We start from the raw sequence: 27,839 nt of genomic DNA, 5'->3' as shown, positions 1-27,839 counted from the left end.
CTTGTGCTGTGACGTCACTACGGATGCTCCGCGGACGGTTGGTTGGATGGTTCATCAGTCTGAGGAAGTAAGCGAGGTGAGTATTTTTCAGTGTTTCCAAGTGCATAAATCGACAGAAAACTTTTAAACGTGGTTTAAGCTTTTTACAACTGTGCTCCAGCAACATGGCAAAATTAATGAAGCTGTTTTGCTTTTGTAATGTGAAATCAATGTGGAAGTAATATTGTATTGCCAAAGACTAAAAACACTGATGCCTTATAAATAATAACTAGCACTTTTATTTTTCTTGTATTACCTATTTTCATCAACAATATGGTTTAATTAAAATCATTTAATTATTGTCCATGCGGAGGCTATTCCATTTGATTTATCCGTGGGACTTTGCATTATTTAAGCATTATTTTATTTATTTGTAAGGAAATATTTTTTTTATAAAGAAAGTTGGGCAATAGGAGTGTAAAATAAAATTTAAAACTTACATTGGTTAAAACTAGGCTACTGTACTGTATATGTTTGATTTATGTTGAAGTGTTTGGGACATGGCTTTTAATGATGACACTTTTGTTTTTGTAATCAGGCTCTCAAAAATTATATCAAAATTTGGATTTAGATTTATCAGCCAATATATTGGTTATCATCTTAAGAGTTATCGGCCAAAATTTTCATGTCGATGCATCCCTACATTATTTATTAAATGGATTTCCCACTGTAATAAAAAATTAAATAACAAATACAATAATAAATGTAACCATTTAAAAAAAAAATAATATATATATATATGTTATAGCTTTTGTAGCAAGGGGGCCATTGGATGTGGGTGATTGGAGGACGCAAAGGATGCACTTGATGTGTCCTTCAAAATACACTGAATGACGGACGTGAAACAAAAGCTGCCCTTTAAGTATCCTTCAGATTGAGACAGCTTTCGATGGCGGCCTTACTAGGATTCCTACTGAGATACATTTAAAATTTATGTCGGTATTCATGATGTAAGATGGTCAAGTAAAATTTTGACAAACACTTTCTCTCCTGACCATTTCCCCCCTCTGGAACAGAAATCTTATTTCCTTATTGCCATATTACATTTTTAAAATGCTTGCTCTGCAGCTTGGTGCTGATGCAGGAAACTTGGGTGTGGCTTCACCAAAGGCAAATGTGAAAATAGGAATACCACACTCATAGAAACTCCCACATTTACATATCAGCTGCTCTTAGACCTCTGAAACCCATGGTGAGGTTTACAAATAGTGCTTGGATTTCATGTCATTAGTCGCTTTTATGCACCAGTTTTGAGGCCCACGGAGGAGCTCCGGAAGGATAAAAAGAGGAGTGGCGACAGTGGAAGATGAAAGCCTTCCCGCCTTTTTCTTCCCTAAGTTTGAACTTTATTACAGTGGTGCCGAAACCCGGGAAGAAGGAGGCGGGAACCAGGATCGCTCCGTTCCCACAGCTCTCGGCCCCGCACTGCTTGCCACAATTACTATGGCAAACAAGTTGGCATACCCACAGGTATGGAAACAGATCTGGGAGATATTTGGAGGCGTTGACGTAGAACTGTTCGCATTGATAGAAATTGTGCAGTGCCTGCTGTTCTTCTCACTGAGGGTTCATGTGTCTCACTGACACATCTGTTGCTTTTTCTCGCTGTAAAGTCTACATGGTAGCTATCTGCATGCCATGTGGTATTTGAAGTTGGTAAGGGTACAGTACATCCATTAGTGATTCATGAGGGAGGTACACAGCATACACCCTAAGTGTCGTAACTACATTTACATTTATGCATTTGGCAGACGCTTTTATCCAAAGCGACTTACATTGCATTTCAAGGTACACATTTACATTCTTATCAGTTCTTGATTTCCCTGGGAATCGAACCCATGACCTTGGCGTTGCAAGCACCAACGCTCTACTGTTTGAGCTACAGTAACAATGTCATCCGACTGCATGTTAACAGTTTGCAGTATAAAATAGGAATTGGTTATTTATTTCCACAGGTTTGATCCTGTAGTCCTCCATGCCACACAACAAACACAATATGGAGTGAAGCAACTCCCACCGCAGTTCGCCAATAAATGCTGGAAGTATTCCCTCCAAAGGGGCCAATTTGGTTCAAGCCAGCAAGAATCAAGTCTGGTGTAACAACACATTCTACGTGACACTGTCCTAAAGATGGAATTTGTTGAAGAGAGTGGAGAGATCAATGGTGCTGAATCATGCAAAATGAATGATGAAGATGTGGAAGAACAAAGAGGTTGGTGTCCATTTATGATTGCTTAGTAATCACTACTGTGGAGCCATTAATACCTCATTCAGACTGTCAGTCCAAATCAGATTTTTGTGCATATCCGATTGAAATCAGATCAGATTTACCAAGTGTGAATGGCAAAAAATCTCATGAAATGTGATTTTTACAAATCCGTTTCTGGCTACATTTACATGTGGTTTGAAATCCTATTCAAATCGCATTTCTGGAAATCCTTTTCAGTCTGACTGCTTTGATTGGATTTTGCTTAAATGTGACTTTCTCGTGCCACATAAAACATAAAGGTCAGATGCTGTTATAGGAAACATACTGAAAGTCTCTGCAGGAACAATGCTGCATTGTCAATAATTTAGATCAGTTTCAAATCGGATACACAAGTAATCGGATTTGGACTGAGTGTGAACGTAGCACGTCTCTAACACTCCTCCTTCATTGTGGAGCTCCAGTCAGCTCTAAAACACCAGGCCGGGAGTTTCTTGTAATCCTGAAGACCTTGATTAGCTGGTTCAGGTGTGTTTAATTAGGGTTGGAGCTAATTAGGGTTCCCTTCCAGGAATTGTTTGACAACCTTGCATTAAGGTAACAAAGTTTCAAGCAGTTTACCAGATTTGGTGTCTTTAGTTATAAGAACTGTATTACTTGAACTGCATCAGTTGAATATGTGTTTTTGTTTATTGCTAATAAACTTCCTTTAATTTAGCATTTGTCCTTCTTGAGGTGATTATTGATATGAATACTATGTTTATTTTAGAACCGATGGAATCGAACGAGGAAAATCAGGCCGAGAATCATGAATCTCCCACTTTCATAAATGGAGAACTCTCTTTTAGTTGTTCACAAACTGAGGTGGGTTTCAATCAAGAAAGCACTGAAGCCACAAATTATTTCGCATGCTACCATTGTGGAAGGACTTTCTCCCAAAAAGGACACCTGAATTATCACGCAAGGATCCACACCGGTGAGAGGCCTTACAAATGCTATCAGTGTGATAAGACTTTCACACAAAAAGGCCACCTTAGGGCTCATATAATAACTCACACTGGTGAGAGGCCATTCACATGCCCTCGGTGTGGAAAGGGTTTCATGAGTAAAGGAAACCTTAACGTTCACATTAAAATTCACACCCGAGAGAGGCCTTTCATGTGCCCGCAGTGTGGAAAGACTTACACATCTAAAGGACACCTTAAGGAACACTTAGGCCCCGTCCACACTACTGCGTTTTCGTTTAAAAACGGAGACCTTTTGCTACGTTTGCACCTCCCGTCCACACTAAAACGGCAAAAACGGAGACCCAAAACGGAGAAGTTTAGAAACGCTGCCGACCCGTTTTTCGTTTTGAATCTCCGGAGGGCGTTTTAGTCTGGACGGGTCAAAACGGAGGACTTTAGAAACGATGACGTAGTAGAGGCTCACGCTCGGCTCTATGATTGGGTGTCATCAGTCATGGCGTATATCTTTGCTAGCAGCTGTTGTGCAAGTAAATTCTGCATTTTACAATGCTATAACTGCCTACATGCGCCGGAGGCAAGCTATTATTCGAGTGATCTGTGCCAATTCCCGTGTGCAGCGGCGGTATCGACCGTACATGGAGCGTCGGTTTTGGGTTAACCCGGGAAGAACCAGCGCATGGTGGGATAATTTTATCAATGAAGTTGTGTTTACACCGGCATGCCCAGTGTTGGTGAATGGTCACGTCACGTGATCCGCGTTTTCAGTCGTTTTAATGTGGACGGAGATCAATTCTAATACGCAACTAAAACGCTGGTGTGGACGGAGATCGTATTCGTTTTAATTCTCCGTTTCTAAACGAAAACACAGTAGTGTGGACGGGGCCTTAGAAACTCACAATGGTGAGAGGCCTTTCACATGCCCTCAATGTGGAAAGAGTTTCACACGGAAAGGAAACCTTAATATTCACATTAGAAGTCACACCAAAGAGAGGCTTTACACTTGCCCTCAATGTGGAAAGCGTTTCATATCTAAAGCACACCTTAGGGAACACATAGGAATTCACACAGGTGAGAGGCCTTTTGCATGTCCTCAATGTGGAAAGTGTTTCACACGGAAAGGAAGTCTTAATATTCACGTGAAAGGTCACACTAGTGATAGTCCTTACACTTGCCCTCAGTGTGGGAAGACTTTCCCAACTAAAGGACATCTTGATGGTCACATAAGAATTCACACTGGAGAGAAGCCGTTCACATGTCCTCAATGTGGGAAGAGCTTTACTCAACGAGGACATCTAAAGCATCACATAAGAATTCACACAGGGTAGAGGCCTTTCTCATGCCATCTGTGTGGTAAAGTCACCTAGGTGCAAAGTCTCAAATTTCACCTGCAGTTTCACTCTGGAGAAAAGTCATGAGGCTGTGGTGAGTGTGGTCAAAAATTTGTTTTGGATTCACTGCTGAAAAGACACCTGAAAACACACTCAAATGAGCAGCCTTATTTGTGCTCTATATGCGGGAAAATATTCCTATTTCTTGACTATTGTAAACAGCACCAGAAAATTCATAGCGGTGTAAAGTCTTGTGTGCTCTGAGTGTGGATATTCCTTCATGAGAGCCAAAGACTTGGAGCTGCACAAAAGAATCCATACTGTAGAAAAACCTTTCAAATGCTGACGCGGAAAGGGGTTCTCTGAGTCCCCCTATTTGAGCATCATGAGCGGATACGCCCACTATTTGAGCATCATGAGGGGATACACCCCTATTTGAGCATCATGAGCGGATACGCCCACTATTTGAGCATCATGAGCGGATACGCCCACTATTTGAGCATCATGAGGGGATACGCCCCCTATTTGAGCATCATGAGTGTATAGGCCCACTATTTGAGCATCATGAGCGGATACGCCCCCTATTTGAGCATCATGAGCGGATACGCCCTTTATTTGAGCATCATGAGGGGATACACCCCCTATTTGAGCATCATGAGCGGATACGCCCCCTATTTGAGCATCATGAGTGTATACGCCCACTATTTGAGCATCATGAGCGGATACGCCCACTATTTGAGCATCATGAGCGGATACACTCCCTATTTGAGCATCATGAGCGGATACGACCCCTATTTTGAGCATCATGAGCGGATACACTCCCTATTTGAGCATCATGAGCGGATACACTCCCTATTTGAGCATCATGAGCGAATACGCCCCTATTTGAGCATCATGAGCGTGTTCGCCCCTGTTAGAGCATCATGAGCGTGTTCGCCCCTATTTGAGCATCATGAGCGTATTCGCCCCATTTGAGCATCATGAGCGTATATGCCCCTATTTGAGCATCATGAGCGTATTCGCCCCATTAGAGCATCATGAGCGTATTCGCCCCTATTTGAACATCATGAGCGTATTCGCCCCTATTTGAGCATCATGAGCGTATACGCCCCTATTAGAGCATCATGAGCATGTACACTCCCTATTTGAGCATCATGAGCGTATACGCCCCTATTAGAGCATCATGAGCAGATACACTCCCTATTTGAGCATCATGAGCGTATACGCCCCTATTTGAGCATCATGAGCGCATTCGCCCCTATTTGAGCATCATGAACGTATTCTCCCCTATTAGAGCATCATGAGTGTATACGCCCCCTATTAGAGCATCATGAGCGTATACGCCCCTATTTGAGCATCATGAGTGTATACGCCCCCTATTAGAGCATCCTGAGCGTATTCGCCCCTATTTGAGCATCATGAGCGTATACGCCCCTATTTGAGCATCATGAACGTATTCGCCCCTATTTGAGCATCATGAGCGTATTCGCCCCCTATTAGAGCATCATGAGCGTATACGCCCCTATTTGAGCATCATGAGTGTATACGCCCCATTAGAGCATCATGAGCGTATTCGCCCCCTATTAGAGCATTATGAGCGTATACGCCCCTATTAGAGCATCATGAGCGTATACGCCCCATTAGAGCATCATGAGCGTATTCGCCCCTATTTGAGCATCATGAGCGTATACGCCCCTATTAGAGCATCATGAGCAGATACACTCCCTATTTGAGCATCATGAGCGTATTCGCCCCTATTTGAGCATCATGAGCGTATTCGCCCCTATTAGAGCATCATGAGTGTATACGCCCCTATTAGAGCATCATGAGCGTATTCGCCCCTGCCCCTATTAGAGCATCATGAGCGTATTCGCCCCTATTAGAGCATCATGAGCGTATTCGCCCCTATTTGAGCATCATAAGCGTATTCGCCCCTGTTAGAGCATCATGAGCGTATTCGCCCCTATTTGAGCATCATGAGCGTATTCGCCCCTATTTGAGCATCATGAGCGTATTCGCCCCTATTTGAGCATCATGAGCGTATTCGCCCCTATTAGAGCATCATGAGCGTATTCGCCCCTATTAGAGCATCATGAGCGTATACGCCCCTATTTGAGCATCATGAGCGTATTCGCCCCTATTTGAGCATCATGAGCGTATTCGCCCCTTTTTGAGCATCATGAGCGTATTCGCCCCTATTTGAGCATCATGAGCGTATACGCCCCTATTTGAGCATCATGAGCGTATTCGCCCCTATTAGAGCATCATGAGCGTATTCGCCCCTATTTGAGCGTCATGAGCGTATTCGCCCCTATTTGAGCATCATGAGCGTATTCGCCCCTTTTTGAGCATCATGAGTGTATACGCCCCCTATTAGAGCATCATGAGCGTATACGCCCCCTATTTGAGCATCATGAGCGTATACGCCCCCTATTTTAGCATCATGAGCGTATTCGCCCCTTTTTGAGCATCATGAGCGTATACGCCCCCTATTAGAGCATCATGAGCGTATACGCCCCCTATTAGATCATCATGAGCAAATACGCCCCTATTTGAGCATCATGAGCGTATACGCCCCTATTTGAGCATCATGAGCGTATACGCCCCTATTAGAGCATCATGAGCGTATTCGCCCCTATTTCAGCATCATGAGCATATACGCCCCTATAGGAGCATCATGAGCAAATACGCCCCTATTTGAGCTTCATGAGCATATACGCCCCTATTGGAGCATCATGAGCAAATACGCCCCTATTTGAGCATCATGAGCGTATACGCCCCTATTTGAGCATCATGAGCGTATACGCCCCTATTTGAGCATCATGAGCATATACGCCCCTATTAGAGCATCATGAGCGTATACACCCCCTATTAGAGCATCATGAGCGTATTCGCCCCTATTTGAGCATCATGAGCATATACACCCCTATTAGAGCATCATGAGCGTATACGCCCCCTATTAGAGCATCATGAACGTATACGCCACTATTTGAGCGTCATCAGAATCAGAATCAGAAAGAGCTTTATTGCCAAGTATGCTTGCGCATACGAGGAATTTGTCTTGGTGACAGTAGCTTCCAGTACACATACAATACAAAGTGACAAGACAAGTGACAAGTAACAGGTATAAATAAAATAAAAAAAAAATAAAAAATAAAAAAATAAATAAATAAATAAATAAAATAAAAATAGAAAAAATTATAAATATATATAAAGTTATAAGGTGCTATAATGAAATGTCTGAGGGAAGTATTGCACATGTTTGTTCCACAGTAGGGGAACATTTAAGTGTTCATGAGGTAGATGGCCTGGGGAAAGAAACTTTTCCTGTGTCTGGTTGTTTTTGTGCTCGGTGCTCTGTAGCGTCGACCAGACGGTAACAGTTCAAACAGAGAGTGTGCTGGGTGTGACGGGTCCAGAGTGATTTTGCGAGCCCTTTTACTCACTCTGGATGAGTGCAGTACTTTGAGTGTGGGAAGGGTAGTGCCAGTGATTCGCTCAGCAGTCCGAACTATCCGCTGTAGTCTACGGAGGTCGGTTTTGGTAGCAGAGCCGAACCAGACGGTGATGGAAGTGCAGAGGATGGACTGGATGACAGCTGAGTAGAACTGTACGAGCAGCTCCTGTGGCAGGTTGAATTTCCTCAGCTGACGCAGGAAGTACAGTCTCTGTTGGGCTTTCTTCACAATAGAGTCTATGTGAGTGTCCCACTTCAGATCCTGAGAGATGGTGGTGCCCAGGAACCTGAATGACTCTACTGCAGTCACAGTGCTGTCCATGATGGTGAGTGAAGGGAGTGCAGGGGGGTTTCTCCTGAAGTCCACGATCATCTCCACTGTTTTGAGCGTGTTCAGCTCCAGGTTGTTATAACTGCACCAAAGAGCCAGCTGCTCCACCTCCTGTCTGTACGCAGACTCGTCACCGTTCCGGATGAGTCCGATAACAGTAGTGTCGTCTGCAAACTTCAGGAGCTTGACAGAGGTGTCTTTAGAGGTGCAGTCATTTGTGTACAGGGAGAAGAGCAGTGGTGAGAGAACACATCCCTGTGGAGCACCGGTGCTGATGGTGCGGCTGTCGGACGTGATTTTGCCCATTCTGACTAGCTGTTGTCTGTCTGTCAGAAAGCTGGTGATCCATTGACAGACGGAGCTAGGGACAGAGAGCTGGGTCAGTTTGGTCTGGAGCAGTGATGGGACGATGGTGTTGAAGGCAGAACTAAAGTCCACGAACAGAATCCTTGCATAGGTCCCTGGTTTGTCCAGATGTTGTAGGGTGTAATGCAGTCCCATATTGACCACATCATCCACGGACCGGTTTGCTCTGTAGGCAAACTGCAGGGGGTCCAGCAAGGGTCCAGTGATGTCCTTCAGATATGCTAACACCAGTCTTTCGAATGACTTCATGGCCACAGATGTTAAGGCAACAGGTCTGTAGTCATTGAGTCCTGTGATCTTTGGTTTCTTCGGGATTGGGATGATGGTGGAGCGTTTAAAGCAGAAAGGGACTTTGCACTGCTCCAGTGATCTGTTGAAGATCAGTGAGAAGATAGAGGCCAGCTGGTCAGCGCAGGTTTTCAGACAGGCTGGTGAAACACCGTCTGGGCCTGGTGCTTTCCTTCTCTTCTGTTTCCTGAAGATCTGACGCACATTATCCTCACTGATCTGAAGTGCAGGGAGGGAGGGGAGGGGGATGGCTGGAGGTGTTGATGGCTGTGTAGAGAGATGGTCAGGGCGGGTATGGGGTGTCTGATCGGGGGTCTCAAATCTACAGTAAAAGACATTCAGCTCGTTCGCAAGATGCTTGTTGCTGTCGATGCTGGGGGATGGTGTCTTGTAGTTGGTAATGTCTTTCAGGCCTTTCCACACTGATGCAGGGTCGTTGGAGGAAAACTGGTTTTCCAGCTTTTTGGCATAGCTCTTCTTAGCCACTTCAATCTCCTTTGTCAATGTGTTCCTGGCCTGATTATACAAGATCCTATCCCCACTCCTGTAGGCATCTTCTTTGACCTGACGAAGCTGTCTGAGTTTTGGTGTGAACCATGGTTTATCATTGTTGAATGATAAGTAAGTCCTGGTAGGGATGCATAAATCCTCACAGAAACTGATGTATGATGTTACAGTCTCTGTGAGCTCGTCCAGATCGCTGGCAGCAGCTTCAAAAACACTCCAGTCAGTGCATTCAAAACAGGCTTGTAAGACCTGCTCTGTGTCGTTGGTCCATCTCTTTACAGTCCTTATTACTGGCTTAGCAGTTTTAAGTTTTTGCCTGTAAGTTGGTAGAAGATGAACCAGGCAGTGATCGGAAAGTCCTAGAGCTGCTCTGGCGACGGAGCGATATGCATCCTTTGTTGTGGTGTAGCAATGGTCCAAAATATTATTGTCTCTGGTGGGGCATGTAATGTGCTGTTTGAATTTAGGCAGCTCACGTGTGAGTTTTGCCTGATTAAAGTCTCAGAGAATGATAAGAACAGAGTCCGGGTGTTGTTGTTCTGTTTCTGTGATCAGATCAGCCAGCTGTTGCAGCGCCGTACTCACGTGTGCTTGCGGTGGAATGTAAACACTGATGAGAACGAGCGAGGAAAACTCCCGCGGCGAGTAGAACGGCTTACAGTTAAGGAAAAGCACTTCCACATCAGGACAGCACATCTTCCTTAACACAGTTACATCAGTACATCAGTACACGTCATGAGCGTATACGCCCCTATTTGAGCATCATGAGCGGATACGCCACTTTTTTGAGCATCATGAGCGGATATTCACAAAATTGTTGTTTAGGTGATGATTTAATTTTCAACTGCGCTTCTTAGAAATTGCTTTCTGCACCTTTAGGATTTGCACAGCCACCGCTGTTACATCAATAAATCATTTTTTTTAAATATATTTGTTTCAGTGCAATGTACATAATTGTCCAAATAAAAGACAATCATTGAAACGTGATGGGCTGTGCTGGACATTTTAAGTAGAAGGACCTTTCATTTTTTTGTGATGTATATCATTGAGAAAACTGTGATAAATATTTGATTATATCGCCCAACCCCCGTTTAGTGGCCTCAAAACCAAGGCCACTAATGTGTAGTATCAATTTACTGAGTGTAGAGAACAAATATTTTCAACGGAGAGTTTCAGTAGTGTATAAACATTGTATTCAGCATGGTCGAGGTAACCATGTAGTAATATTCTTGAGGATTTCGGGGCAGTATCAAATGCTGTCCCCATTTAACCTGTTCTAGTTTATTACAACATTACAAACTGGAGCCTGTACGTCCCTTCTGCAACACCAGGTGGAGCAACTGCAGATTTTCATTGTGTTTTTGCTTAAAGGGATAGTTCACCTAAATATGAAAAATCTTCATTTATTCACCCTCATGCCCTTCTAAACCTGTATGACAGTGTTTTCTCTGTTAAAAAAAAAAACATACTCTGAGAAATGTTATTCATCCATTCAGTGGAAGTCGATAGTCAACAAAACTGTCAACTAAGAGTCATGGACCTACATGTGCAGGTGAGGAAATGATTGCAGATTTCTATCCCAGAACTATCCCTTTAAGCAAAAGTCTTTTGATTACTTTTTAGGATTTATCTGGTTGTTTTTATGTTATTATCAATTTTCTTATCAACCCCGGATATGAATTATAGCTACCATTTTAATAAACCAATACAGATTCAAATTTGTTCTGTAAGCCTGATCCATTACAAACCAAGACTGACTTTATTTAAACCATTTGTTTTATTCACATTCAGAAAGAATTTGAGAAAGAATCTGATTATTCATGTTCAATTGTTCTGTATGCCAGAGAATTTCCACTAACTTATAGGAGACTTTTTTGTTTTTACTTGTTTGATAAATATATCTATATCTACCAAATGGTCATTATCAAGCTCTACATATTGATATTTTCAGTTTCTAATGACAAAGATTACTGCCAAGCCCTCTGAGTCCATTTGCCTGCATGTCAGATATTTTATCAGTCATCTGAGCCATTGAGTGTTTGTTGCAAAGTCTCATCCATGTGAAAGCTCTCCCTATCATATAGTATAGAAGTCAAGTGAGGCAAGAATACATTGATTGAAAGCCCAATGTCAAACAATCAGATATTTTGTTCTCACACAAACGGCCAGTCAACAACAGTCAAAATGGCATTTTAGAGGCTGTTTAATAATCTTATTTTTAGTGCTGTTTCGGCATATGCATATATAACATTTCAATATTGGTTCCCATGAGCATAAATTTGAAACTGATCCAAGATGCATATAATCTTTTTTTTTTTGTCTGATGAAGGTGAATGTATCTTTGAAACAAAAAAAGTTATGTCTACAGAAAAAAAGTGCTCTACTTCATTTTTTATAGACTAATATTTCTTAAAAATGGCATTAATACCAGTAAATGAGGTTAAGTCATAACTGTGCATGTCACAGTTTATCCAGCTTTTTTATATTCAATCTAAAATGTATATAAATAAGATAAAAACATTATTGAACAAAACAAAATAAGAAAATATAGGGTAACACTTTATTTTACAGTGTCATTGTTACATGTTACATGTAAATTATGCATTATTACATGCAATTAACCCTATAGTAAGTACATGTTGTTAATTACTATTACTCAGTACTTAAATGTATAATTACACTGTAACAATGACACCTTAAAGTAAAAGTGTAACCGAAAACAGTCCTGTCTCTCTCTTCAGGGGTTCGCTTTAACTCGGGTTATGCCTGCTAAATGTTACATCGGATGTTTTTATGCAATTATGCACCGGTTATTGCATTTCAAATGCCATGAGATTCTATAATACACTTGCATTTCTGATGTAATATTTGGTGAAGGGCTGAAAAACTTGATTGCATTATGCTGTTATCTAGAGAGTGTCATATGGGGAAATGGATAATTAGGCAAGCCATTGTATGCATATGAGTTTCTTCGCCTCTATCCCTTTAAGAAGAGCGAGGAGAGCATGAGTGGGGGAGGGGAACGGGCTGGGGTGGAACAGTCCTGTAATGAGCATATTGTACAGACACTCAGCATCATATGGCTTCAGACCATCATGGATACACACCTTTAAAATATGCACATGAACATGGAGGAGAGGACCAAAGAGCAGGACTAAACTGATTTTTGATGCTTTTATCCAGTCTTCCAGGAAAGAAGCTTCACCTCTACACCGCAGAAGGGAAAAAGAGAGCGAGAGCAAGCAGCATTTGGGAAAATTCAGTGGCAGATTGATCTTATTTAACACATAAGCGAGGAAATGCTGTCGAAAACATGATCTAGAGGGAAGGCCGTAACAGCATCCGTGCTTCGAGTCTTCAGATGCTCTCTCGTATTCCTGTATTTCTGAGAGCGGTGTGTTTGGGGGCCGTGTAATGTCTGATTGAGTGTATCAATGCTGATGCTGCTGTGTGGATCTTTTCGGCTGTGGAAAATAACTAGGCCTTGTTTGCCTGCTGATCTCCACGATCGAGGCTGTGTGTCTCAGCCTGTTGGGAACGAGCGGAGAAGAAGGGAGAAGCTCGCCATCTGCTTTCCCGTTAGCATGCACAATAAAGACGTCCATTACCAAAGGCCGTGCACACACCGGCAGGAGCTATAACATTAGGATGGTATAGCCTCAAATCTGCTTTTTAACCCCTTTAAAAACGCATGAACTGCTTTTTTTCCGATGCACACAAAATCTACTTGAGGAATATTGGTGCAACACTTCCTGCCAGGTTCATCTAAGTCTTCCTTTTTTCTTTTTCTTTTTTCGTGCATCTTTCCACAAGATTTGGCTAAACCTGTTTCATGCATGTCCACTGGAGGCAGGTTTGACTTTGATGATGGGGGGTCGTACTGTGGAGGGTGGGAACAGGGCAAGGCTCACGGTCGAGGGGTTTGCACGGGCCCACAGGGACAGGGGGAATACGCCGGAGCCTGGAGCCATGGGTTCGAAGTTCTCGGAGTTTACACTTGGCCCAGTGGGAACAGTTACAGAGGAACCTGGGCTCAGGGAAAGAGGCATGGCATTGGCGTGGAGAGCAAAGGGAGGTGGGAGTATAAGGGCGAATGGACACAAGGGTTCAAGGGAAGGTATGGGAAGTTGGAAAGCACTAGTGGTTCCCGATACGAAGGCACCTGGAGCAATGGATTACAAGATGGATATGGATCGGAGACCTACTCGGATGGAGGTGAGAATACAATGGCATCCTCTATACTAACCATGAATCGGTGCATACAAATAAACAGGCTTATACACTGTGATTCCTATAAGTTGATCTGAAAGGCTGTGCTTCCAATCACATTCATTTGATAGTTCAATTATTTCTAGCAGTGCTGATTTATGGAAACCAACCATATATCGGTGCATACAAATAAATACATTTCGGCTTTGGAAAAAAAACTAGGCATTTTATCATTCAAACATTCAAAAGACTCATCTCTTCTTTTCTTTAATAACGCCCTTGTCTGGCTTAAGCAATATCTGAAACTTTGTATTTTGAGCACTTCTTGCGCTGTTTGCCTCTTCATGATGAATCGCTTGCTGTATTCCTCATTTGTAAGTCGCTTTGGATAAAGGCGTCTGCTAAATGACAAAAAAAAAGAGGGTTATACACTATGATTCCTATAAGTTGATCTGAAAGTCTGTGCTTCCAATCACATTAATTTGATAGTTAAATTAGGCAAATGCTTGAAGCAAAACCAGTGGAAAACCCCTTATCTTTGCAAGTGCATAAGCAAATACACATTTCTTTCTCTTCTACTCTATATCTATTTAAAAATATATATACATATACTGTGTTAGACTAAACTGGGAAGGGTCACAGCACTTATATATTGTTAGTTTAACTGCTATTGCTCTCCTCATTTGTAAGTCACTTTGAATAAAAGCGTCTGCTAAATTATTTAATGTAAATGTAATTATATGATCTGTGAGTTGATAATAAACATCTACAAAGTCAGAGGAGAAAACAGCAGTTCAGTATTAGTCAACAGAAAGCTCTCCTTCCAGTTATAATATGACGGCTTTGGTAATTAATATTCTACAGCATGCTTAAATAACATGCTTTAAAGGATAACATTTCACCATATGAACTGTAATTTACAGCACACACGCCTCTGTACAGTATATTACCATGGAAACCGACCGACAGCAGGTCATTGTGTCACTAGAGACTATTTTCTGTGCTCGCTGATTGGCTGTTTCACATTCTTGTGTAATCATTCCTGACGTGCTACGGAGATCAATGCGGAAAATAGTGGGATACTGTGATTTGGGCATGAATCATGTCGTTTATACACGCGGAAACATAAATCAACATAATGTTTGCATCAGACGACAGGCGTCCTCTTTATTTTGAAAGATCGGGTTAGACTACCATCCAAATGCTGAATGCGATCGATGCTGTCCTTAACCATGTCACTCGTTTAACAATCAGGACTCATAGGCTGTCGGACTTATCAAACAACAGCGAGATAACGCGCGTCAAACACTTCAGCACCCTGGACAGTTCCTGTCGCTCAGAATCTATTAACTGTCATTGTCAGAACACACACACACACACACACACACACACACACACACACACACACACACACACACACACACTTCACATTCGTTCGAAAACGGAATCTCGCCTTTTCTCGAACGTTCTAAATGATCGTGAAATGTCTAAACGGTTAAAGCGTTCATTACTTCAGCTCATTGATTCTGCCTTAAATTATTACATTGTTTAAATGAATACATTTTTAGCTACACTGTAAAAAATTCTAACCTCTCCAAGTAAAAATTTTCTAGTGACTGGTCACATCTAAACTTTTTAATTGGCCCAAGTGCAATTCTTGTTGCAATAGTCTGTTAACATGAGAAATAATACGTCAGACTAATTGAAAAATGTTGATGTTATCAGTCACTAGAAATTTTTGACTTGGGGATGTAATTTTTTTTTTACAGTGTAACTGTGATTTTGTATATTTACATTTTTGAGACAGTTACCTCTGATAACAGATCACGCTAAATTGTAATGTGGACTCATTCATTTTCTGAAACGATGTGTATTGTGAAAAGCGCTATACAAATAAATGTGAATCGACTTGAATTAACATAAGTCACTTCTTATATTACACTGATCAATCAATAGAAATGTGTATTAAGGAGTGGGAGTAATTGAAAATGTTAATTAGTTGCTATGGCGATTTTAAGATACTAACTACTGTTATATAAAATAAAAATTCGCCCTGTCTTTTGTTTGTGTCCATTTTAAACAGAAAATTATATCAAATTAATATTTTTTTTTACTTGTTTATTTACTTGTTTATTTATTATTTAATATTGTTTTAAAAGGTTAACAATGAACTCTGGATCCTTTTTGTTGATGCAACGAGGTTAAAGTGAAAACTATCCCATGATTTACTCACCGTCAAGCCATAGGTGTATATGACTTTTTTCGTTCAGCCAAACACAATCGGAGTTATATTAAAAAATATCCTGGCTCTTCCAAGCTTATGGATGCACTTTTTTGGGGCTTCAAAATCTAAGGTACCATTCACCCCCATTATAAAGCTAGGAAGAGCCAGGATATTTTATTTTATTATATAATTTTGATTGTGTCTGGCTGAAAGAAGAAAGTCATATACACCTAGGATAAATGATGGGATCATTTTTATTTTTGGGTGAACTAACCCTTTAAGCCTCCCTTAAAAAGTTGCAATTAAATAAATATTTATTCATGATTTTCACTTAAGCAAAGGGTATCCTATTTCCTATTAAATTCTGGCATTTAACAATATAACACTACCATGATTTTAGAGAGCTGAACGTTTATCATGAAGTCCTAGAATCTATGTATATTTGCAACATTTTAAACATGATTGCGTGTTAGATCAGATTGTCATTGCACACAGTGACCTCATGAATCAGGAAGATTTTTGCAGTGCAAATAAGTGTTTAGGAAAGCACAGTGGTGCTGTTGTCATTTAGTGTTTTTGAGATGAAAAGGGGTTTTTACCCAAATTTTACAAGTGAATCAGGAAGATCACTTTAAAAAAAATGATCCCTTGTTACTGGTTTTGTGGTCCAGGGTCACAAATGGACAACTTTAAAGGTGATTTTCTCAATGTTTCGATTTTTTTTGCACCCTCAGATTCTCAGCCAAATATTGTCCTGTCCTAACAAACCATACATCAATGGAATGGCATCATTTATTCAGCTTTCAGATGATGTATAAATATAAATTGACTCAAGTGACTAGTTTTCTGGTCCAGGGTCACATATGTCCTTTGCTCTCTGTTGCTTTCGCAGGCTATGTGCATTTGCAATGTTTTAAAACTTGATTGCATGTTAAATCAAATTAGCTTTTTACCATTGCACACAATGACCACATGAATCAGGAGGATTTTGCAGTGCAAATAAGCCTTTAGGACAGCACAGTGGTGTTGTTGTCATTTAGTGTTTTTGCGGATGAAAAGGGGCTTGTACAAGTGATATGAGTAATGCTATGATCTTTGCTCTCTGTTGCTTTCTCAGGCACGTACCAGGGCCAGTGGTTGAGCGGGATGCGTCACGGTTATGGAGTGAGACAGAGTGTGCCTTATGGCATGGCAGCCATCATCTTCTCCCCGATGTGCACCTCCATAAACTCCCTACGATCCGATCACAGCGAAGGAGCCCCGACTCCAGAAGATGGCTCCGGTGTCAGTGGCGTATCTGGCAGTCCGGTGGGGCGAAGTGGCTTCGTACTCTGTGCTCACAGTGAAGCCGACAGGCATAGGAAGAGGAAAGGCCGATTTCGACAGTCTATACTCAGTGGTTTAAAGTTGCGAAGGTCCGAGTCCAAAAGCTCTCTGGCGAGCCAGTTAAGCAAGCAGAGCTCGTTCTGTAGCGAGGCCGGTATGAGCACCGTCAGCTCCGCCGCCTCAGATATTAACTCTAACATCAGTTTAGGTGAAGCAGAGGCAGGGGGAAGCGTGGATGCCACTGTCACCGAAACATACGCTGGCGAGTGGAGGAATGACATGCGATCGGGTTGGGGTGTAAGTCATCGCTCGGATGGGCTTCACTATGAAGGTGAGTGGTTTGGGAACAAGCGGCATGGATATGGATGCACCACCTTTCCTGATGGAACAAAGGAAGAGGGGAAATACAAGCAGAATGTTCTGGTGAGTGGCAAGCGGAAAAACCTTATACCGCTCCGGACCAGCAAAATCCGGGAAAAGGTGGATCGTGCCGTGGAAGCGTCCGAGAAAGCTGCGGATATAGCCAAGCAGAAGGCAGAGATCGCATTGTCCAGGTAAGAGTCTCTGACAAAGAGTCTCTAAAATTTGTGATGATCCAGAAAGAGTTACTGAGATGATCATGTGAGCAAGACACAACTGTATAAATCCCAGTCCAAGCTTGCTTATGGTTATAATGGTAAGACTTTACAATAAGGTTAATTAGTTAACATGAACTAAGAATGAACAATACTTCTACAGCATTTATTAATCTTTGTTAATATTAAAGGTGTGATGTCACACGTTTTTTAGGCAGAAACATTTTTTGTCACATACAGCAAACATCTCCTCACTATCCGCAAGCTGCCTATCTCCTGAACACACTGTTTAAAAACACGGTCTCTGTAGACTGCCCAGGCTCCACAAACGGCAACAAAAACAAACTGGCCCAACCTGGACCACGAAACATAACAAACAGTGTTCCAGTGGGTGGGATGAGGAGGAGGGAGGGTCGTGCTAGCCTCCGTTTTGTTTGACAATACTTTGAACGTCCAACATCGCTTAAAGCACCTTTAATTTCAACATTTACTAGTACGTTATGAAAATCAAATGTTGTATTTGTTAACATTAGTTGCACTGTGAACTAAAACATGAACATATTAACTAAAATTAACAAAGATTAATACAATTAATTAATGAATAAATACTGTAACAAATGTTTTGTTCATTGTTAGTTCATGTTAGTTAATACCAAGCGGCAACCTGCCGGTCTCTCTCTTGAATCCAACACGGAAGTGACTTAAACTGCAATTCATCGACTGGCCATTAGAGACATTAGAGCTAATTTTGCCCTTCATGACAACTGTGAGGGGGGTGAATTTTTTCATAACTCATCCGTTTAAATTATATTAAGCCTTAAAGTCCTGCATAGTTAAGGGCATGGCCACTTGAGTGACAGGTGGATTGCCGATGATGTCACTTCTAGCCGTTTGTCTGCTGTCAGTTAGCGTCACGTCACCTCAGCTAATCCTCCTTTTTGCTATTTTTTGTTTATCCGGGAGTGACGCGCTGCCAAGATGGCGACGGCCGGTTCAAAAATGCACTTCAGACCACCCACGGGTGATGTCACAGACACAACGTCCATTTTTTTTTTTTTACAGCCTATGGTTAATACATTAACTAATGTTAACTTATGAAACTTATTGTAAAGTGTTACCGTTAAATTTTGCCTTGGAGGAATGGACGTTCCAAAGTGGAGCATCAAATTGAAATCAAATGCTATTGATCCAGACTTTCTTGCTCTGTTTGCAGGATGAGCCACGCCCGAGGAAAGGCCGAGGCTGGAGAGGGAGTCGCACTGAGAGCCCTGGAGGAGTGTCGACTGGCCCGGGCTATAGCCAAAGAACTGTCCCCCTCTTTCCATCACTATGGGAACGGTCAGTCAATAAAATCAATAAAAAAATAAAAATAAATAGGAAATCCATTCTGTAACATACGGTACTGCCACATACAGTACATGCCATCATTGAGCACTGCATCTGTTATGCACATAAGAATGTGACGCTTACTATATTACATGTATTTATACTAAGGGCCTAAACTCTTTCCCCACCAGAGTTTTTTGAAAAAAGTTCCCAGCCATCATTTTCACAAAAGTTTCATGGCCCCCTGAATATTTTGTTGTATGAATATCTGAACATGCAATATATCAAAAGAAAGAACAGATACTCTGCTTTTAAACAAAAATCTGTTTTATTCTAACTTCATGCATTCTTTTTTATCAACACTTGAATGTGGGTAAGTTTCATAAAAAAAGCAACATTTTGAGCAAAGAGCTGATAAAATCGCGTTTTTGTCAAAGACTACGTCTGGATGGGATTCAGAACGATGATCTGAACATAGATGGAGTCGATCGAGTCCATCAACATCCCAAAGCTCCTGTAGCTCGTCCTGGGTTGAGATTTATATGCTGTTTAATGTTAATGATCGCGTTATCTTACATATGCATCTACTTACATATGCTATCACTTGTTTCTGCTTTTTCTTCACATGTCTTTGATCTGGAGATTCTGTACTCTTTCAGAAGATGTGTAATAACACCCTTCTCCTCCCCGTATAACAGTGAAAACACGTAAAGCTACAAAATTAAGTCAATGGCGGGGAAAAAGTTAACTACAACAAATGCGAGTAAAAATCGGTGTTGGCGAGTATATGAAACGGTGTCAGTCGCCAGTTGGCCAATAACATTTTTATGAATTCTAGCACTGCATTGTTGTGAGAAGATGAATGTGAACAAACATGAACGACGCACGGGAAAGGGAGCTCAATTCATTATTCGTGAGCTGTGTGGGAAGTTTAAATATCCGAAGCGCACCCCCAGAAAGCCGTGTCTCAGACAGTGCGCAAATACTAAACTGAGCCCTCTTTCATTCCTTCCTGCACTTAAACGGACAAATGAACACAAATTATGTCAAAAATGCCCATCTCTGCGATTAGTCGGTTGTGTGTTAAATGAACATAAACAGCAAAAAAAGAAAACGCGTGTATCATTATATTGGATGTGTGCATTCGGTCTTAAAGTGACAGCAGCCTAATATTCCTGCCACTGTCTGTGTTTTTAATGTTAAAAAATCACTCACTGCTCTTGACTGAATAACATTTGTAACTTTATAAGGATTAATCTATGTTTAATTTATACAGTGAAGACTATGCAGTGTTATTTTACATTTGATTAGCCTACTTTATCAATTTCTGTACCTGAAAACCACTGTTAAACCTACCTGGAAAGCACTGTTTATTTCATCTGTATCAATGTATTTATTTATGCTATTGCTTATAATTTGATTACTTGTTCTTATTCGTCAAAATTCTGTGTGAGGGCAATCTAACTTTGCCAAAACACCTCTGTTGATCAATATATTATATTAGAATGTGTTACTTAATTTGACCATATCCTATATTTCCGTTTACTAGGACTGGAGTGCCAGAGACCGAAGCATCAGGACCGGAAAGAGAAAGACCTGGAGGGGGTCTCCACTGGGACAGACAGTCTTGAGCTCTGCACACCAGACACAACCCCCCCGGCCCAAACGCCTGACCTGAGCCCGGTTCTGAGCAGCCCCTCCTCACCCCCCTGCAGTCCACCTACTCATCGCACTAGGAACGCTTGTTTCATGCGGCAAAGTGCTGTGGACGAACAAGGAGGGGCAGAGATTCAGGTTCTAGTTGAAGGTAGAGGCATGGACACCATGAGAGCTGGGGCCAACAACTGGACTGCTGAGATGTATCCTCACAGAAGAGGGAGCAAAGGAGAAAGCAGTCGCTCCACAACGCCATCCCTTCTGGAAGAGGAGATTGGTCACATAAATGGACATGAGAACTCCTCAGCTCATCACCCATGGGAGAACGGCTCCTCGAATCACAAGCCCATTGAGCATATGGCCCCTGAGAAGGTCTGGGATCAAATGTCCTCCGGTCAAAAGCCCTGGAAGAAGCATGTTTCCTTAAATCAAAAATCTAAGGAACATACAATTTCCAGGAAACAAGAACGGGAACATAAACCATCCAATCACAAGTCTGTTGATTGCGACTCTTCCAAGTTCAAACCACAGGTGCACATTTATTCCAATCACAAGTCCGCGGGTCATAATTTATCCAATCACAAGACCAATGAGCATGCTTCCTCCAATCACAAACCAAAGGAGTTTATTTCTGCACACGAAAAACCACACGTTTCTTACCATTATAACCCCCAAGAGCATGTTTCCTCCTATCACAAACAACACGAGCATGTCCACTCCAACCACAAGCCAAGAAAGTCCTTTACTAATCATACGATTGGTGAGTCTAGCTTGAATGCCTACCAGCTGTCAGATCGTGAAGCCAACAACTCCACTCTGGAATGGACTGTTGAAAACAATTCCAAGTGGATCTCTTCCCATTCACATCTGCAGGAGAAAGAAGGGGAAAATGATTATCGGGTTGACATGAGGTTCCAGCCCCTAGACTCCGTTTCCCAACAGAACTTTGGCTCTGGCACGAAATGCTCGGGTCCCCAAGGGCACAATTTGCAGAGACTACGTCAACGAAACCACGAAGGCAAAGAGTGGGGTCTTGCAGCCAGGGAAGGTTCGATGGACTCTGTGCAGATGCTCGACACCTTGAATGTTGGGGTTGACGTGGAGGAATGGCCTTTGCACAGGGACATTACTCTTTCACCCCCTTTAACGTCTTCTCCAGAACCACTGGACCAAGAACTAGAGCATCTGAACCTGATAAAGGCAAACTCAGTAAGTAAACAGACCTCTGGGAACGAAAGGTGACGATGTTCTGTATACCTTGTACTGCAATGGTCCAATGCTATCTCACGACCAATTCGTACGAAGTTGTACGATTGATTAAAAGGTGACTATTCGTACGAATTTGTACGATTTGTCTAAACCCATTTGATGGGTAGGTTTAGGGGCGGGGTCAGGGGTCAGGGGTAGGTTATTCGTACGAATTCATACGAATTAGCCACCTCGTAAAATTCGTACGAATTGCCGTGAAATCGGGTTGGGTGGTCTCAAACTCATCTCCTGGAGGGCCACTGTCCTGCAGATTTTTGCTCCAACCCTAATTTAACACACCAGAACCAGCTAATCAAGGTCTTCAGGATAACTAGAAACTTGAGGAAGGTGAGTTGGAGCTGGTCGGCGCTTCAGGAGCTGAATTTGAGACCACAGCCTCTGTTGCTCTTCGCGTATCGGTCAAAAATGACCGGATTTTTTATTTTTATTTCAATGAAATAAATGTACTATATTTTAGTTCGATATATATATATTTTTTATATATATTTTGTATTTTTATTGGATTTTATGGTACTAAATTATATTTACACTATTTAAAATCCATTTTGTTTACTTTCTGAGCATAGAACTGAAAGTTAAATTTCCAACTTAAACTGTCGTAAATCTTGAATGCTGTAGAGCACAGACTTAAGGCTGGTTCACACGGCAGGATAATTAGGCAGATTTTAGCCCCGATTCACCCCTTCTGACAATCTTAAGGATGCTCCGATTATCGTAAAATAATCTGATCAGATATTCCTGCCGTGTGTGGTGTGTTAAGGCTGCTCTCGTCTGCTCGGAAGGACGTCGGGACCGCTCCGATCTCAAATCGGGGATATCCAACATGTTGGATTTATTTGGCCCGATTTCTTCTCGTGTGTGGTGTCCCCCGAGCACGCAGCCTGTGGACTGTGGAGTGTAGCCAATCAGAAAGCGAGGTGACGAGGCGGCGAGGAAACACCGGGAAATATAATCAAAACAGCCGGCGGCATGGCGCACCAGAAAGTCCGGTGGACGTCAGAGATCATCGCCTTTTCTTTTGATAAAGTTTTTTTTCGGTTAAAAACAAACAACAAACTATTGCCACTGCATCCTCTTCGTCCGCCATGATTGTTTACTCTGAAGTCACGTTTGATCTCGAGGTATTTTGCGCGATTTCCCGTCTGATCTGGGAATGCTCGGGAGTCAAATCGGTTCGTGTGTGATGTGTTGATTCTGCCGTGTGGCTGCGCACCACACACTGTATGACCAAAACTGTTAGACCCGTGATTTTTTATCCCCGTGTGTGGGGTCTCTCAGGTTTGGAAAATCGGCCGACAATTTTAAAATCGTCCCGTGTGAACCAGGCTTTAAAGGTATAGCAGAGGATGTTTTACTTCCTGGTGGGTAGTCTAAACTATTGGTCCTCCTAATTGTCAATCATTCTAGTGAATCAATCAAACTTTTCAAAAAGTGGAGAGGGCGGGTCTTATCTAAAATTTGGAAAGATCCTCCGCTATACCTTTAAGTTTGATCTCTTTTTTAAAGATGACACTTGGCAGATTTATTTATTTATTTATTATTAAAAAAAGTTACAGGATTGTACGTTAATTGTTATTAAAAATGCACAAAAATAATATTAAATTTTTTTATATGAAATATATATTTTCAAAAACACGTTTTATTGCAAGAAAATCAAAGCCACATCTAAACAATTTGTGTTCCAAAAATGAGCTTTCAGTAAGATTTTGTTTGGCCGCAGTACCAAAAGTTTTCACTAGATGAAATTCTTCTCCTATTCATTTCCAATGCGACCATTTAACCTTTTCAAATGATGTCCATGATTTTTATTGTGTGTGTGTGTGTGTGTGTGTGTGTTCACATAGCAAGTGCCAAAACATTTACCAAGTTTACCATTCCGATCAAGTAAAAAAAACAAAAAACATAAACTTTTTCGCTCAAAAACGAACGAAAAGCACCAGAGGGGTTTAGTAGCACATAACATTTAGGTTCTGATAGTAAAAATCACATTCAATTTTCCACATAAACCTTTCAAGCCAGACATACCTTGAGCTCTGAGGTGTTTAAGTGATGATATATGCTTCTGTAGAAGCCATAATGCAAATGTGACTTAACTTTATTTTTTCAAACAATTGTGTTTAGTAGCTCAGTTTCTGGTGCAGAACTACACTACCCATAATTAAGAAGAGAGGTCCACCAATCAGAGTCCAGCACAGAAATGCAGTCACTCCAAATACACTCAGAAGTGAACGCTCACTCCCATAAAGCACTATCAATGACACAATTTAATCACTGTCAGTGTCCAAGATTTTATCATATATCATTTGAAAGCTTAAACACTCAAAATTCATCCTGTGAAAACCTTTAATGCATTTTAGTGGGCTCAATTTTTGTGATGTCCACTTTAAATTGGGAATACAACATCATTTTTTTTATTATTTCTGAATATATTATTGTGGTTAATCAGATTTCAGATCTGGTTGGTTTCATTCAAAGCTTAGAACTCTGTATTATTATTATTATTATTATTATTTTTAACTCTATTTATGTGTAACATGCATCTAACATGGATCTATGCTTCCAAACATTTTAGAAACTGATCTTTTGAAATGCTCAATTTAGTGGTACAAGGAATAAATAAATAAAATTATACTTTTTAATGGTTTAAATTAGTGCTGGGCAACGATTAATTGTTATTAATCGCATGCAAAATAAAAGTTTGTGTTTACATAATATATGTGTGTGTACTGTAACTTTTATTTTGGATGCGATTAATCGTGATTAATCGTTGCCCAGCACTAGTTTAAATACGTTTAAGTTTAATAAATAAAATAAAATGATACGTTTTAATGGCTTAAACATGTTTAAGCTGGTGATGTGATTAAAAGCCTTTGAATGTGCAATACCATGTTTCTAATGGCAACATTTTACTCTCTCTCTACAGGGCTCCAGCTCTATCCTGGTGGTCTTGGTGATACTACTCAACATCGGTGTAGCCATTTTGTTCATTCATTTCTTTATTTAATCAAATGGCCTATAGAATGTCAATAACAGCATTGATCAAGAGTAAGATATGCACACAATGCACACTTTAGCACCACTTCTTAATATAAGGAACCCAAAAATTACAGTAGTAAATGTCTGTGTAAGTTGGGCAAGTCCATGTAAATTGTAAACTTCTTTTATGGTTCGATTTATTATATAATTCCATTATAATCCATTAGTTAACTTTGCTTACTTTTTTCCTCCAATCATTCACAATAAAGGTCCATTTACAATATTCTGTAGAACTGAAGTATTACGCACATTTAGGTTTTTAATATACGGCTCGTCTGATATGTTTTACCACAGTTACAAAAGGTTATTTCACTTTTTTTTCTTTCCAAATGCACATCAGGCCCGAGACATTATTGAGTAGCGCGATTTTGAAGATTAAAGACGGTCTTGTGGTTTTATGTACTATGATATAGTTGATGTAAGGTGCAGTTCACACTAATATATAACCACTCTCCCACTGTATTCCAGGGTACAGCCCTAAATGATCGCTGCACACACTCATTGCATCGTCCATATAAAACAACTCTCTCATCTACACACCCAGATTTGACACACACATATAGGTCTGTGGTAACAGCTATCTTCAAGGGCTTCATCATTCTCATTCAACTCACACACTTTTGATCAGACAAGCCTGCAGAATACTTTCCACACTCACAACAACAATCACTGAATTTCAGCACAATCCAGTCGTGTAGTTCGTTTCGATGCACCAAAAACACATTCACCATTGACACAATGCTATGCTAAAGCAACTTCTGTGTTTTCTCGTACACCACATGATGTCACATCTGCTATATGACATAAAAGTACAACAGAGGTGCAGCAGTGGTTGAGTAATCCGGCTAATACTCGATAAAGTTTGAGACTGTTTTCAATATATTATTCTATACTACTGAACATATTTTAACAAGTTTGCAAGATATCATTGATATGCTGAGTGCCTTTTTTAATTGAGAAACCATCCCAGCGAGCAGGTTACGTACAGGTGACCGCTCATACAGAGGTCACGTGACACGGTTTGTCTCTATCCCACCCAACCTTTGAACAAATCGAGTTGGCTTAAGAACTGAGCCTAAGCCTGTGGAGATTTTTACAGCATGTTTGTTAGCCTGTTCTCTTCTGCTGTTACTCTGTGTGATTTTCTGCCTGTCTCTCTGTCCAGCAACTTAGATAACAATTGGGACTGAAAGCAGTGTAAAAATACCAGCTTATGTTTCTCAGTGGGACCTGACTGACATTATCTAAATTAATGAATGATAAACTGCTATTGTATATTTTATACTACTCATCCAGTGATATCATGTTGTGAGATCATTGCATGCCTAAGCATGCCCTTTCTTACGCAATGATTTATGAGATTGTTTCCAAGTTATGTGGAAAATTAATAAAATGTTTGAGGTTATGTTGTGGCTTGTGGTTTTCGAAGAAAAAGTGCATGCAAAAAAAAAACAAAAAAAAAACAATGAGTAGGTTTATATCGATCCCACCAAAAAGACATTATATGAGAAGACGAGCTACTATATGAACATTTTTATGGAGGCTTAAGTTTCACCTAAGTTAAAGTCCCCTTGCATCAATAATTTTATCCCTTAAAACTTATCTTTGATCATCAAAATTACATATTTAAAAATAAATATGAAGAAAAAATTATTTCTTCATGCTTTAAATTAGCTTTAATGTAACTCCACACCCTTGCTTCATTTAGTATACGCGGGCTCATGAATATGCAAATTAGCCCCGCCTCCACTCACTCACAGAAGCTCAGATTACCTGATCCACTCGCTCAACTTTACTGTAGTAAACGCTACACAGTGACAATATTGGTTTAATTCAGCCATATGTGTTTGAACCTTAGAAGAGGAAGAGCGAATTATACAGGATCGTCTACAAGTCGATGTATCAGAATGGTAAGAGTTTTATGTATCGCTCTCTATGATGTCGGTCACATAACGGTACTTGATATGATTAGCCTTTGGCTTGATTACATTATTTGCACATGATTTGAGTTGATGCTAAAACACCACCTTTCAATCCTTCCACCTTCAAGATGAAGCTTCCTCAGGGGAATTACCAATATGGCCACCAAGTGGACTGACTGTATTTATAAGGACTCAAATTCACCTCGCTAACAAAAATACGTTCTTAGAATGTTTAGCTAATGTTCTCGTTAAGTTATGAAAATGTTATTTCTGAATGTTCTCAAAACGTCCAGTTTAAAAAAAAAAAAAATTGTCTTTATGTGAATGTTGTGAATTTGTCCTTTTGCAAATATTATGGGAACGTGATAGATAGATAGATAGATAGATAGATAGATAGATAGATAGATAGATAGATAGTAGGGGCGTACGATACCCTCATGTCACGTTTCGATACATATCACGATACCAAACTCACGATACGATATTATTGCGATACTCCAAGATATATGATAAAAGATTAACAAAAAATTTACTGTTAATTAAAATGCAAAATTTGTGTGTAAACGAATAGTCTTGGACTTGGTGCTGGAAACCCAAAGCACAGGACAATAGAGACACCAGAATAACAATATTCATGATTCTGAAGCTAAAAATACTGAATTATTTTAGATGAATATGCTTGCACTCTTTCTCTGACTAGATATATTTAATATAATGTAGGCACTTTTTACTGGTAACATCAGACATTTGGCATTATCAGGACCCACAAATATTCCCCAATTGCATTATAATACATTATATTCAAC

At 40.8% G+C, this 27,839-nt stretch overlaps 1 protein-coding gene and 1 long non-coding RNA gene across 5 annotated transcripts; one reads left to right on the top strand and one right to left on the bottom strand.

Moving 5' to 3' along the window:
• Positions 1 to 35: 35 nt before the first annotated feature.
• Positions 36 to 25,544, top strand: jph3a (junctophilin 3a). 3 transcript variants are annotated; one of them, XM_082157048.1, is made up of 8 exons: positions 36 to 76; positions 1,995 to 2,251; positions 3,015 to 3,109; positions 12,674 to 13,705; positions 17,041 to 17,803; positions 19,038 to 19,162; positions 20,700 to 22,015; positions 24,999 to 25,544. In XM_082157048.1, the coding sequence occupies exons 4-8, from the start codon at positions 13,327 to 13,329 to the stop codon at positions 25,077 to 25,079; spliced, it is 2,664 nt and encodes an 887-aa protein (XP_082013174.1). In that variant the 5' UTR covers positions 36 to 76; positions 1,995 to 2,251; positions 3,015 to 3,109; positions 12,674 to 13,326; the 3' UTR covers positions 25,080 to 25,544. The 3 variants fall into 3 exon arrangements, with proteins under 3 accessions (XP_082013174.1, XP_082013175.1, XP_082013173.1); XM_082157049.1 differs by lacking the exon at positions 36 to 76 and adding an exon at positions 819 to 989; XM_082157047.1 differs by lacking the exon at positions 36 to 76 and having other exon boundaries at positions 819 to 2,251.
• Positions 1,768 to 12,367, bottom strand: LOC309488736. 2 transcript variants are annotated; one of them, XR_014202256.1, is made up of 3 exons: positions 10,238 to 12,367; positions 4,327 to 5,298; positions 1,768 to 4,242 (listed from the first exon to the last, which is right to left on the bottom strand). It is a non-coding gene; the product is annotated as an uncharacterized lncRNA (long non-coding RNA). The 2 variants fall into 2 exon arrangements; XR_014202255.1 differs by having other exon boundaries at positions 1,768 to 5,298.
• Positions 25,545 to 27,839: the final 2,295 nt, after the last annotated feature.

Source organism: Leuciscus leuciscus, assembly GCF_965113295.1.
Source record: "Leuciscus leuciscus genome assembly, chromosome: 2".
Lineage (NCBI taxonomy): Eukaryota > Metazoa > Chordata > Actinopteri > Cypriniformes > Leuciscidae > Leuciscus > Leuciscus leuciscus.
This window is presented reverse-complemented; position numbering and strand designations above follow the sequence as displayed.